Here is a 14,184-nt window from a genome sequence, read left to right as displayed (position 1 = left end):
ACAGTGAGTTTTAGGAAGGGATCCTTAAGGTCCTGAAGAAGAAGCATGGGGAAGCTTCGAAACATGTCGGCACCACTAGGAGGCACAGCTCATTGAGGCACACTCCCTCCTCCCCCTCACCTTTTTACTAATACCAGCTCAAACGGTATAATAAACTTCTTTTGACCAAAAAGCCAGGTATTTTTTAATTCACGTTTCCATCCACTCCTGACCCTTCCTCTCACACCCTTGCATCACACATAGTCGTAATAACAGTGCTCCCATGCAGACGTAGGTCTTAGCACGCCCCGTCCCGTAGAGGGGCGGGAAGACCCCTATGATGAAGCATGACACCAAGGGCCCTTTTGGTGTGTGAGGGGTATTTAAACAACTGATGTGTATTCTCCACGACTGTGGGATACATATTTTTTCTGCTGGAGTTTCTTGACATACTGTACCCACGGGTGGATCCCTATGTTTATGAGGGTCATATTGAGATCCTTGGGACACAATCTTACAGAGCAGTGCACGTCCTTCCCCGCCTGACGCACTGACCAGATGCTGTCATCCTCCTCGCAGAGAATCCAGTGTTTCTGACTCCCCTTGCGGGGTGTTAGAGATCGAGACTCGGAAAGAGATTCCAACCTCACTCATTCTAAGGTATGGAGTGGACTAGAACCTAGAGGGACTTTTGGCAAATCTTGGCAACTATATCTAAACTAGACTATAGATGAACAGCACCTACTTCTCACCTCGTACTACACTTACGTTAGGTACACTGGGGTAGAACTAGCTAGACGCATCAGATGAGTATCAACATTTTAGCCTGTGTTATTTATGTATGTATTTTTATGAATATCTGTCATAGCTATAAACCATGCTATTGCAGTATTATTTTATCTTACTGCTAACACTGTACGTATTATACATCGCATTCTGTCTTACGATTGTAGCAGTTCATATCTCTTGCACGAGAAATAAGACTGTTCAATAAACCCTTTTTATTGAAACGCCCATCTATCTATTTCTGTGTAACTCTGTAGAAACGAAGCATGCACGATTGACTGAGTGAAACTGTTATCTATTGTTTCCACAATTCTGAGATTGTCCCGATTCTAAGGAAAACAAAGTTGTCATGTTTATGCGGTTGTCAGAAACGAATCCCTTCTTGTTTATTCGAGAAGTTTCTAGTGACCTCTGAGTTAGCTGGCACACACAAGTTAATTAAGTTTAATGTACTCGATAGAGACATACTGACCTCAGTCCTATGTCAAAACTATAGTGTATATTATTCCAATGCGTAGAGCCTATCAGGGATATAGGAACTACACTACATGGCGCCCAACGGTTTGGTAAGGCACTAATTTAACACTAGATACTGAAGTAACTCAGTCGTGCTTTTCTCAGAGACCCTACTCATAATACTCCATAAGACGTCTGGAGTGGGTAGGGATAATATCCGCCATAGCTGAGTAGGACAAAAATCCTATTTATTAGCTGTTTGGTTTGTTGAAGGATACAGTGTTCCAAAATATTGTGCACCTTATCTTTGTTCCCTTGAAACTTGCTCTGCAATTTTCATTAAACAATGTCCGAAGACAGTACAAACACCGAAACTGGTGGAGCTGTACCCGACGATATCGCAGTACTTTTTGCTAATACAGGTTTTAATGAAACCGATGGAATGCAAAAATCATTGCTCCAAATTTAAGGAGAGCCATCACTCTAAAACTTATAAAACATGGCCTAACACCAAGAGGTGGTGGAGCAGTTTTTGTGATAGAGGAACACGAATCTCAACAGACAGAGGTATTCTATTCATGGACAGTATTCCCAGAATCAAATCCAGTAACTAAAACGTTTCACTTCTACAAAGAAGATGAACCACCTGAGGAATATATTCCTTTCGAGGATAAGACATCTGCATACTTATCATTCAGCTTTTAAGTCAAGTGATCACGGAGGTAACCTCAGGGCTCTGCCCTTAGCCGCACATTGGTCAACGTCTATATTAGACCCTTGGCTCATTTGATAAGATCACATTGCCTATGCTTCATCAATTAACCACATGATACACAATTGAGTATCACCTTTGATCAAATTACGCCTATGGTCACAATCCCTTATACAATTTCATGAGGGACATATTACATTGGTTGGGGGGGCAATTCTCTTTAATTTAACCGTGCAAAAACTGAAACCATGCCAGATAGGGAAACCCAGACAACTCCTTCCCAACGGCTTTTGGCCCTCAGAGGGAAGGCCAACCCTAGTAGTTGGAACCTCGGTCCTGAATCTGGGGGTGAAAATGGACTGCGATCTTTCTCTGTGTCCCATGTCAGTACGTTTTTTACTTTTGACTTTTCATTGATTAGAATCTTACGCAAAGTCCTATCACCTCTGACTAGTCACTGACACCCAGTTAAAGTGAGGAGTGTCATTCTGAGTAGGTTTGATTATGGAAACGCCCTGTCATCAGCCCTGAAGGCTGATGAGCGGTGATACCCCAAAACCTATCCTAGGATGCTTGTTTCCAGTCCAGGGAGGACCTGGCTTGACAGTTCGGGCTGGACTGTTCCCATGGGGAGCAGGGTCAAGACTGATTTGCATATGGCTGGGTCCAAACTGGGGTGGCACGGTGAGCAAGAGAACGGTGGATTAAACCCAGACCTGTGACTGGGGGTGAGTGTTTGAAAAGTTTCAGCACTCTGTCCATCATCTTGTTCTGTTTCTACCACCACAGCGGCATTACATTCCCTTCACCCATCTACTGGCTCCCGGTGCCTAAACATATTTTATTCAAGTTTTTTTGTGTGGCTGATAGCATGTACCAATGGGTCGTACCTTGCTTTCAGGCAAATAACTTCCAACATTTTGCCTCTTGTAGACACAGCCTCCTCACAGATGCTAACCTTCTTAAAGTTCCTCGGTTTACCAAATTCCAAGCTGAGAGGGCACAGGAGGGGGTATGAGCTTTCTAAATCAAGGCATCACAGCTCTGGAACACTCACCCCTTCACCCTTTGAAATACATATAAAAACATTGCTTTCAGAAAAATTGCAGAAACTTGGCACACACATGCTTTATCCAAGTCCTACATGCAGGGGACATGTAGACTAATGTGGGCACTGCAGGTAGAAAAGTCTATTGGATCACTATAAACAATATTGCTGCTACCACTGTCAGCCTTCTACAGCCTAGCAATCTGACAGTCTCAATCCATGTCTCAAGCCTACATCCAGCGTACACTCATGATCATCATATGTGCTGAGGTAGAAGTCAAAAAGGTGCAGCTTGGTATCATGGATTTCAAGGCAGGTGTGCATGCTCTCCAGAGCCATGCAGGGGATGTTTCTTCGTCCTAACGTATACATCTATATAAGAAATTGGGTTATTGGTTGACAAGGGCAAAGTCCCACTCAGGCAACTACTATAATCCTGGTCAGGATGAACCACAAAAGTCGCTAAATTAACCTGTGTATAACCATCTGGTAGCATGGCACAAAAGCAGTCAGGTTTAACTTAGAGGCAATGTGCAAAGAATGTATGCAGCACACAAACAGTAATAAAGTGAAAGCACAATGCAAGAAAAATCCCAAAAGAATTTTATAAAAACTGATTACATTTGACTAAATAGCATGACACTGGAATAACACAAATCCGAAGAGTAGGACCGGAGGGATTCAATTTTAAAGTTTTAAGTGAAATAGAGCCTAAAAGCACAAAGTGCCACTCGTAGTCATCTGGTCACTCTAGACTGGGGAAAAGTCACAAGTTCAGCTGACTGAGATGGATTGGTGGGATAGAGGGGCCAGGTTAGTTTTGCTGAAGTTACCTTCTAAAGTCTGGCGTGAAGAGTTCCGTTCACGTTGGAGGAGGTTGCGAGGAGGAGGCTTTCTGCGTAAAGAGCAGGTCAAGCGTCCCGGACAGTTATAGCAGTAGCACGATGATCCAGTTCTCACTGGAGCTTCGCACTGACAGTCGTTGTGGGCTGTCTTTGCTGTAGTGCGGAGTAGGCCTTCCATTGCCAGTCGTCGCAAATGGTCCCTGTTGGCGCAAAGAGCCAGTTTCATCGAAGTTTTGCATTGGCAGTCATCTTGGGCAGCAGAGTTTCAGTGTAAACTGATCCTGTCATGCCACGAGGTGCCCAAACTTTAAGATTTTCTCTTTTTAATCTTGGAGGAGCTTTCACTGATGCCAGCCAAGGATACAGGACCTGGGGGCATCTCTTGGGGACCACTACTCACACTAGCAGAGACAAGCAGCAGGGGTCAGGCAGGTCTAAGCAGGTCCAGTTGCAATTGGTCAGCTGGGTAGTTGCACAGAGGCCTCTGAAACTTGTTGTGTCAATGTGGCTCACACATGAAGTCAGCCAACTGACCGTTGAAGTCACTCTGGGTAACATCGGATGAAAGAAAGCTTGTGCAATCTCCCTTCTCAGACATCAAGGCAGTCCTTCAAGTGACAGGGCAGTCCTTTGTTAGCAGGGCAGTCCTTCTTCTGAATCCTCCATTGGTCCAGGATGGTTCTGATGAGTAGCTCTGAAGGTCCAATATTTACACCTGGTACCAGCCTTTGTGTGGGGGGACTCCCTGTCCTATCCCCAACACTGGTTCAGCAAAGTTAATTCCCTTCCTCTGGAGAAGTCTCCAAACTGTCTAGGGTGTCAAAACGAGGGCAGGCCTGGTGTCAGGTTCCTTTGTGTGTGCTGTAGGATAAGCCCATTAAAGTGTAATTTGTGCTGGGTACAGCCCCTCCTAAGTCATCCTGACAGAATGGCCCATCCTATCCACACTTAAGCCACCTTATCACACAAACCCCAACAGCAGAGCCATTCACAGGTATGTGACTGTGGATACTGGCAGAAAGACATAGTAGTTTGTGAAGGAATATGCTAACTTTCTAAAAGTGTCCTTTTTAGAAATGTGACTTAAAATCCGACCTTACTATTAAAGAGAATTTTAAATTACAATTAATTTGAGTATAAACAGCCAGCATATCTGTGCTCCCTATCTGAAGTTAGCACTTACTAAATGTAATAGGGTAACCCAGTGTTAGTCAATGGGAGAAATAAACCTTACATCGGGGAAAAATGGGTTTAGGAGTTTTCCACTGCTAGGACATATAAAATGTAAGCACATGTACCCTACGTTTAAAAATAAAACGCACCCTGCTCTATGAGACTTTAGAGCCTACCCTAGGGGTGACTTTTAAGTATTAAAACAGAAGGTTTACACCTGGCAAAGGCTTATTTTGCCAGGTTGAAATGACAGTTTAAAATTGCACTACAGGCTGCAGTGGCAGGCCTGAGACATGATTTAAACAGCTACTTTATTGGGTGGCACTACGAGTACTGCTGTTCACTAGTAGCATTTAATTTACAGGCTCTGGGTACATGTAATACAATTTATTAGGGACTTACAAGTAATTTAAATGTACCAATCAGTTATATGCCAATTGTACCACACTTTAAGGGGAGAGCATGGCACTTTGCCATTGATTTTCAGGGTCCTAATGCCAACATAAATGGGTTCAGAAGCAGACGGTTAACATCTGGGGGGGACCCTGCAAAAAAGGGACAGGTCCAGCAATATACATCCCTATATACACACACATATGAACAGGGTGGAAGATTTGGCTGAAAACACTGCAGGTTTCAATGGTTCAGTGCCATATCAAGGGACAATAGTAATGTTTTCCCAAAACATGGACTCTTGTGTGGTAAACGTTTTTCATCTAGTGATTTGGCACTATATTTTACTAACTACTTACTAGTGTGTCAATTGACAAATCATTAGATATATTTTTCTCTCTACCATTATCTCCATATCAATGAAAGTATTGGATAATGTCATTAGCTTGCCACTGATAGTGATGTTGGACAGTCTTCATTAGCAGTGATGGGGTAATTTCATAGTAATGCGTAGTATCTTTGTTTTGAACTACTATAAACACTTTAGAAGGCCTGTGAGGTTGAAGCAGAGTGCACTGGTCTCTCTATGCCATCTGGTCTAGACTCATCAGGGTGAATGACTCACAAGCTCCGCCCCAAACATTGTATTTTCACTTTAGAGAAGGAGATTTGTATTGCATTCTAGCTTGACCAAGAATAAGAATGTCTTTTCTGCGCAGGGTAAAATTGATCGTCCCCTACTATGACACAATGAACCCAGGATCCAGGGTTGCCATTTTCAAATGGATTGAAGCGATCCACACTGTGAAGTCCTCGGCAGACAGCAAGGGTAAGAAGAGTCCGGATATATATATAGAAGATGAGTGACGGAGTAAGCATGTCAGCTACTGACCCTCCACAAAGGTGCACCTTGCTACAATGAGATGTGATCTTCCCGAGCTTTCAAACACCGCTGCAAATGCTTCAATGCACTTCTGATTCTGAGATGAATATAATATGAAAGATTAGAATTTACAGAAAGACCATGGAGCAATGGGGGGGGGGATGATCTGGACTTAAGGCATCAGTATTAAGGGAAGAGATTCATACATTTAGAGTATGCTCGATGGTTAGATCCTAATATACTGGTCTTGCATTGAGTAGCGTTTTGGAAACTGTTTACAGAAAAGTTAGGATTTGAACTTTATATTTCAATGTTCTCAAGAAATGGGTATCTTGGATCAGTCCTCGTTGTGCTGTTTAATTACTGGTCAGATTCAAAATCATTTCATCTGAGGTTTATTCTGCATGACCATACAATCTTTGGTCACAATAAAAACCTTATCTCTATGATTGCAGGCAGACTTTGTTCTCAAAGCCAAGATAATGTTTGATCTCTGCAGCGAATATCATCTAGATGTTGAGGAAACCCCTAGCACATATGAGGCATTCAAACAATGTATCAGTGACACCAAGACCGATAACTGTGTTTTGTTTCTTTGTTTTTTCTTGTTTCTCTATGAGAAATGAAGATTTTTTTAAAACACGTATCACCTCGATGAATGAGGTGAGAGTTACCCCTGCATAGCATCAAATTCGTCTTTTTCTTTCTTAATTTTTTAATTTATCTGAGTCAGAGGGATCATGACAGCTTACAGGATTAAGTCAACTATTAATACATATCATCACATTCTGTAATTAACAAGAGAAAAACCAGAGAAAAGTTCAAGAAAAAACACACACACACACACACACACACACACAAAAAGAAGAAAGACACCTGTACCAAAGAGAGAGAAGAGAATAGGTATTCGCAATACTATTATCAATACCATACTTAGCCTTTGTACTATGGATAACTTACATCCATTGAAGGTTGGACCTGATCGTAACCACTTTCTTAAATTTCCTGGTACCATGTGCCTTAGCTATTGCCATTTCACACTCATACGTTTGTCGGAGTAATGACCAAAATTCAGCAACTCTAGGTGGTATGACCTCCAACCATGCCCTCTCAATGCAGAAGTGCGCACTAGCTGTGATGATTGATGTCAAAGATTTAAGACTGTGATTGTCCCTACTCTGTAAACCAATAAATATCTCTTTGTTATTTAAGCTAAAGTTCGGCCCCATCTATGTGGATAGCATTCGGAATATACTATCCCAAAATTCTTTAAGGGCTAGACATTCAATAAACATATGTACAATGTATGCGGCATAGATATTACGTTTTGGGCAATGTACAAGTGGTGAATTCGTAGAGGGTGTCCATTTTGAAATACGTTCTGGTGCATAATGAAGCATATATATGGTTTTAAATTGTTGCAATTTGAGATTCACAGAAACTATTGCTTGATCAAGTGTTTCCTGTGCCTTTTGCAATTCTAATCTTGTTATTGTAGTTGCTAATCGCAGGCTCCATTTTGCCGCTATCTGTGAGCTATCATCTTCGCTATGCAACATAAACTCCAGATAAAATGTACCTATGCCGCATTTTGAAGATTGAGAGAGTAATCTATAAACTCCGGAGATCTTCTGGTAGTTATTAAATTTGCATTTGTTAATAAGATAGTCCCTGACCTGAAGATATTTAAAAAAGGATCTTTGCGGTAGACCGAATGTTTCCTGTAACACAGCAAAGGATCGTACTCCCTGAATATCATATAAAAGGCCCAGCTTTTTTAGCCCTCTATCTCCCCAGACTCACCCCACATTGTCCTGAAAGATATTCAGGAGAATTGGTTTACCCCACAATAGAGTAAGTGCGTGAATAGTTGGCAAAGAAAACGTAATACATATTTCACACAAGACTTGAACCACATCCCGAAACACCTTAAATCGCACCCTTTTGAAATAATTAGGATCTGTAAGCTTATGCATTACATATCTGATATCTGGTCCTAATTCTAATTGATAACCAGCTGTGCACTCCCTCAAGTTATCTGTGAGAAGTTGGCCTGGTATATGATGTTCACTAGTTAAAGTGACCACCTTGTACCATGCCAAGCAACCCTTATGGTGTGGTTGTAAGTCAACCTTTTCGGACCAGCTGCCCTAGTGGTAGCGTAGGCTAAGCAGTCGTTGAGGCTAAACTCGTTAAAGCGTGTTAAGCAGGCTGTTTTACCAGATGTAACCCCCTTTTATACCAATGAAAGGACACCACACAGATATATATTCAAAATATATATGTATTTATTTCTCAAAGTATCCCCTAGACTCTTTATGAGCACAGGAGCACAAATCGTTAAACAAGACAATGTTATAATATACAGAAGTTGCACTTTATATGGATGGGCCCTGGTGGCCACTCAAACCATATACTAAAATAGTGGTATAAGTACCACGAACAGGAAAGGGAAAAGGCCTAGGGCCTCTAGAATCGCTGGGCCTACAAGGAGCTAACTTCAGTTAGTGACCAGGAGGTCCACGGGTCGCGTGTGCAGTGAGTAAAGTTACACGCGGGCTTCCATAGGTTTTCAATGGGTGCGTAAAAGTTTAAAAGTTACTGCAGAAAGGATCTTCTGGTTGGACTACGATCTCAAGATTTAAAACACAGACACTAGAGATGTTTCTCTACACTTGGGCACCGGAGTGCCAGCGTTACCTCACCCACAGGAAGCGGGTGCATAGGTCTCGAAGTGCGTCGGGTTTCTTCTATCGATTCAATGGAGCCTGAGGACAAAGATGCTGCAGGCGGTCGGTCCGGAAGAGCTGCGTTGGATCCAAGGGTGGATCGGAGTGGTAGAAGACCTGAAAGCAGAGGGGACAGTGTTCACAGTCACTAGCCAGTGACCAGCGTGGCACCAGGTAGGTACCAGGCGATGTCGGGTGCAAACAGGTGATGAGGGGTAGCTTGTCTCCGCAGCCACGTGGTCCCTGAAGGTCGACGACGTCCAGGAGTCGAGTCACGAGCTGTCCCACGCAGGCTCTTGCTGTCGGCGGTGTCGGCGACTCGAAAGAAGCGAACAAGCCTTGGCAAAGGCAGGAGTCGTGGAAAGAGATGTAAGCTGATTGTTCTGACCAGCAAGGTCAGAGGGGCTGCTCTTTTGGGGAGCAGCTAGGGCCAGTCTGGAGCAGTCAGACCAGCATAGTTGATTTCAAGTTTCGTCGCCAAAATGGCCACTAGCCAACGGGCCAGGGACCGGGCAGGCGCGTCGAGATGCAAAGTGCAGAGGGGCCCCACGCAGATCGTGGAGATGCTGGAGGGCTCACCTTTGGTGCAGATGCTGCTCGGGTGTTGGGCTTCTCAGGACCCAAAGCACAACTTGGAGGGAGCCTCTGTCGTTGCGCTTGCAGCTTGTCGTCGGTCTTCCAAGATGGCTGGCTCCACGTGTCTCGGTGCCTCCACGGGTTCCTTCTTTGCAGGGACTGTGGATCGGGCTGTGAGAGGTCTGGAGGTCCAGGTCTTGTCGGGCTCTGGGCTCGGGCTCCGGCAGGAGGCGGCGGCAAAGCAGACGTTCAATAGCTGGTTGGTGCTTGCGTTAGCAAGATGGTCACTCCCTGACCATAGGGGAGATTTTCCTTCTGTCCTCTGTGCAGCAGAGCGTCGAAGTTCCCGTCTTCTTCTTAGTGTTAAGTTGATTCCAGGATGTCTGAAGTCTTAGGACACAGCTCCTACCTTTAAGCGGATTCTAGGGGCCGGACTACCTGCTACGTCCCTCCCTATGGGTGGGACCAGGAAGGGGGGTGGTTACACCCCCAATCCTTTGTCCAGCTCGCCCCAGGTCTGGGGCTGGTGTGCCCCAGGACCGGTTTGAACTGGCATATGCACCGAGGCTCCTTGTGAGCCTCAGGCATGTCTGATTCTATTGAAGCCCTACTTGACCAATACACAAAATCCTGTCTGGGGTGGTGCTCGCACCTCCCCTGGCAGGAAACCCTTTGTCCACGTCTCCCAAGCTGGAAGGACTCCCAGCAGCAGGAGGGCAGACTTGTGTCTGTGGTGGCAGCATCCATTTTGTGGAGCTGAGGCTATGTCTGATTTTACCCGGGTTTCAGGTACTGTACATGACGTGTCCCTCTATAAGGGTGGAATGCTAACCCCGTCGCCAGAATTGGCGAGGGGTTAGTATTCCAATTCGTATGACACCTTACTCGACATGTTTTGATAAAGCCAAATCAAAGATAGCATTTAATCGCGAGGTCCATAATGCACTTAAGAGTCTATGGTATGGCGATATCTGGAAACAGTAAAAGGAAGTGGTTCCGATCACTGCAGACAGGCTCAGCTCATGCCAGAGCACCATCTCACATGAAACCAAGCACTCTGCCTTCAGGATTGTTAAGGCCTGCCATAGGAGTGACTTATAGGTTAATATGTGTTCCATTTAAGGTTAGGTATAGGTATACTACACCTAAGTAAGAGGTGATTACACCAACTTACCCCAGCTGAGTGATCAGCCAGTTGTGTCAAATTGTTAGGCCAGGCCAGGGGTGGCACAATACATGCTTCAGCCCCTGGTAGGCCTTAGATGCACCCATGCCCTGGGTACCTAGTGTACACTGGTACAGGGGCTCACAGGGTGATCCAGTTCCAATGGGTTATGCACCTAGGGTACATGGAGTCCATTTTAAAGAGAGAGCAGATGGGCTGAGATCCTGAATGGCCGGATCTCAGGCCAACTAAGTCGAAAAACCAGCTAGATACTAGGCAAAAAATTGGGGGTAACCGTAGTCAGATATCCACCTTCCTACATTATCCCCATTCAATAAGCCCAGAATTCGGCCGAAAAATGATGCCCAAAACTAAAGTTTAAAATCCGGCAGTTTGAGTTTGCCCTGCTCATATGGCAATTTCAAATACCTAATAGCCCGTCTAGCTTTCCTGTAACCCCATAAAAAAATCCCTATAGCTCCTTCAAGTCGCCTAAAAAACACATCTGGCACCCGCAATGGTCTGGAGCGAAAAATATGAAGAAACTTGGGTAGAATATTCATTTTTATGATATTACATCTACCCAATAAACTCAGAGGAAGTCGGTTCCATTGCCGTAGCTTGGCACTGACTAACTTTAGTAGTGGCTCGTAATTGAGGGTGACTATACTTTCCACTCTGCTGCTTAAGCGAACCTCCAAGTAGGTGGCAGCGTCAGTAACTCCCATAACTGGCGTAGATGGAGTAGGCGTTTCATAGTTCAGGATTGTTTGCATTTTCAGTAGATTCAACTTGTATCCGGATTACACCCCAAATACTTCTTCCTCCTTAGAGACACAGCTCATGGCAGTACATGGGTTGGTGGCATATACAGCAATATCATCTGCATATGCAATTATTTTAAACTTGACCCCATGTAGCATTAATGGCTGTATGCCCTGGTTCAGCAGCAAATGTTTATTATATGGTTTAATGTAGAGGGCAAGTAATAACGGAAATAGCGGACATACCTGTCGCGTCCCCCTAAATATGGAAAATAAAGAGGATACTTTACCATCTGAGACAATTTTGGCCCTTGGCTCAGTATATAACTTCTGGACTAGGGCTATATACTGGTCACCTATGCCGAACGCTCACATGGTCACCCAGAGTGCCTCCCAGGTTACTCTATCGAAGGCCTTCTCTGTGTCTAGCATTATCATTCCCATTCGTTCTTGCATTTTACCAGCAACATCAAAGGCAGAGATGGCAGTATTAATATGCGCCGTCATGTCTCTTCCAGGCACAAACCCATGTTGTTGTTTAGAGACCAACTCATGCATAAAACTGGCCAGACGCATGGCTAAGATTTTAAAAAATATCTTTGCATCTGCGTTTATTAAGGAAATTGGACGGTTGGACCCTCTATCTTTCAGTGATTTACCCTTCTTAAGAAAAACACTTATATTAGTCACTCCCCATGATGCTGGAGCTTCCCCACCACTGTATATGTAGTTTTTCAGTTCTAGGAATTCAGAGGCTAGAATATGTATGAATACTTTATACAGTTCCAAGGGGATACTATCGTCCCCAGCAGCTTTCCCTGAAGATAAGTTACTCACTGCCACCTTTTGGGACCTTATAAGTATTTAGTTATGCAACTTCTGCATGGCTAAACACTTATAAGGTCCCAAAGGCGAGACCTATTGGCTATGCCAATGCTTGTTGTTCTTACTCTAGAGAATCAGTTTCGCGTCAGGATGAAAAATATCTCAAAGGGAGCCCTGAATACATTTTTTAAGCCTTTGAGTTGACCTTCCTGGGTGGCGCAAAGCAAAGTTAAAGCATTCCTGACCAACAGTGCAGGCAAGCAGTACCTACTTAGCCTCAGACCAACAGAGAATGAGTCACACTGCACAAATAAAATGTTGTCTTTCGTGAATCAACTGTAGTGGTTAAAAGGGAGAATCAGCCTTGTGATTTTTCCTGTTTTGGTAGAAAGTTGAAAACTGTGACTTTAAGTGGAAACTGCTATCCTCTTTGACCCCAATAGTAGGTCTAAGAGGATATCAACTTCAACTTATAATTGATTTTCAGATTCCTCGGCGTGGAAAATAGAAGTACTTAGCCTTCACTTTTGAGAGCCTTCCAGCTAGCAACCAGAAAACTAATAAATAATTTCAGACCAAGTCTGCATTTAGGTAGCTGCAAAGGTGAGCCCAGGTCTTATATCAGTTCTTATATCGTATCTGTTCTTACTTTTACAATATCTATATTTTGGTTCTACACAGGGAAAGATGGCAAGGCTTCCTGGATCACATCTGATGCGCTAACCTTTCTGGACCGCTTCATGCTTCAGGCTCCGATATCCACTTTGTCGACTGTAGCAAGTATGGAAAAGAGCTCAGTGAGTATCATTTAAGTACATGTACGTGTAGATCAGATGGGAGGACAAGATGCCACCATGCCACTGGAAAGCCTTATTTCCTACGTGGGATTTTCTGAGAGGGGCCAGGAGAGTGGATGGGAAAAGGGGCATACTTACTGCTAAATTGGAGGGGTTTAGGGAGCAGTAAGGGGGGGGTTAGGTTGGCCTGGGGAGGGGTTTAGGGAAATACATACATAGCAAAAGTTCAGAGGACCAAAGACCTGAAAAGGTAGGCGAAAACTCACAAACCTTCCCCTTACGATTTGATTTTCAAAAGACACCCAGGGTATTTGAATTGACGTACCTGACATGTAAGCGCTATAATAAAATTATTTAGGGTCTTTTGGCAGATGCAGAAAGTGTTTGAATTGTGTGGTTTGTGTCACTGTGTATCATCTTAAAGAAGGCCATCATGTTCCTATATATTTATAAAGACATACCCTTATATCAATAAACTTATTCAGGATGGACCTTAATTTTATTGCATGTGATTACTCTGAGTTCCAGACCTACTGCCACTACTTTAAATAAACCTTGACCTCTCAATGTAGATACGTTTGGAGAAGCAAGTGTACAAGAGCAGTAACTTGCTTATCCTGTTGCAGCACAATAATTCCTAAGGTCCTATGACACTCCTGTTAGAAATCAATAGTCATCATTGTGATGGCTGAGTAAACATCGACAGACAGTCCGCAAAGGCATCACATTGAGTCATATGGATTAGCTCTGCATAGGTTTCCATCGTGTCAAGGGGAAGAGTACTCAGCCTTTGTCCATGACCCTTTATTTCTTAGTCTTCCTTGCAGGGGAGTGGTGATCAGATGTTTGCTGTAGTTTTGAAAGCAGGAGAAGTGACCTGAAAAGTAATTTTTACTCAAGGCTCCCTGCCCTCCCTTATGGTATCATAAGCAGAATCTTCCATTAAGAATCTGTCTCCAACTTTCACACTGCTAATTACACATTAAAAAGTTTGTCATGTTCATATATGCCTCTGTCAGGCCCTCCCCACATTAATCACTCCCTTAGATTTGG

General features: G+C 43.8%; 1 protein-coding gene across 1 annotated transcript in view; it reads left to right on the top strand.

The window, feature by feature from the left end:
- Nucleotides 1–14,184, top strand: part of LOC146856773 (otoancorin-like) — a 484,135-nt gene that overhangs the window by 80,392 nt on the left and 389,559 nt on the right. Inside the window, exons 5-6 of the mRNA XM_085647226.1 lie at nt 6,112–6,221; nt 13,016–13,131. Coding sequence (XP_085503352.1) covers nt 6,112–6,221; nt 13,016–13,131 — 226 coding nt within the window. The remainder of the gene's footprint in view (nt 1–6,111; nt 6,222–13,015; nt 13,132–14,184) is intronic.

The sequence above is a fragment of the Triturus cristatus genome, chromosome 3_2 (genome assembly GCF_964204655.1).
Source record: "Triturus cristatus chromosome 3_2, aTriCri1.1, whole genome shotgun sequence".
NCBI lineage: Eukaryota > Metazoa > Chordata > Amphibia > Caudata > Salamandridae > Triturus > Triturus cristatus.
This window is presented reverse-complemented; position numbering and strand designations above follow the sequence as displayed.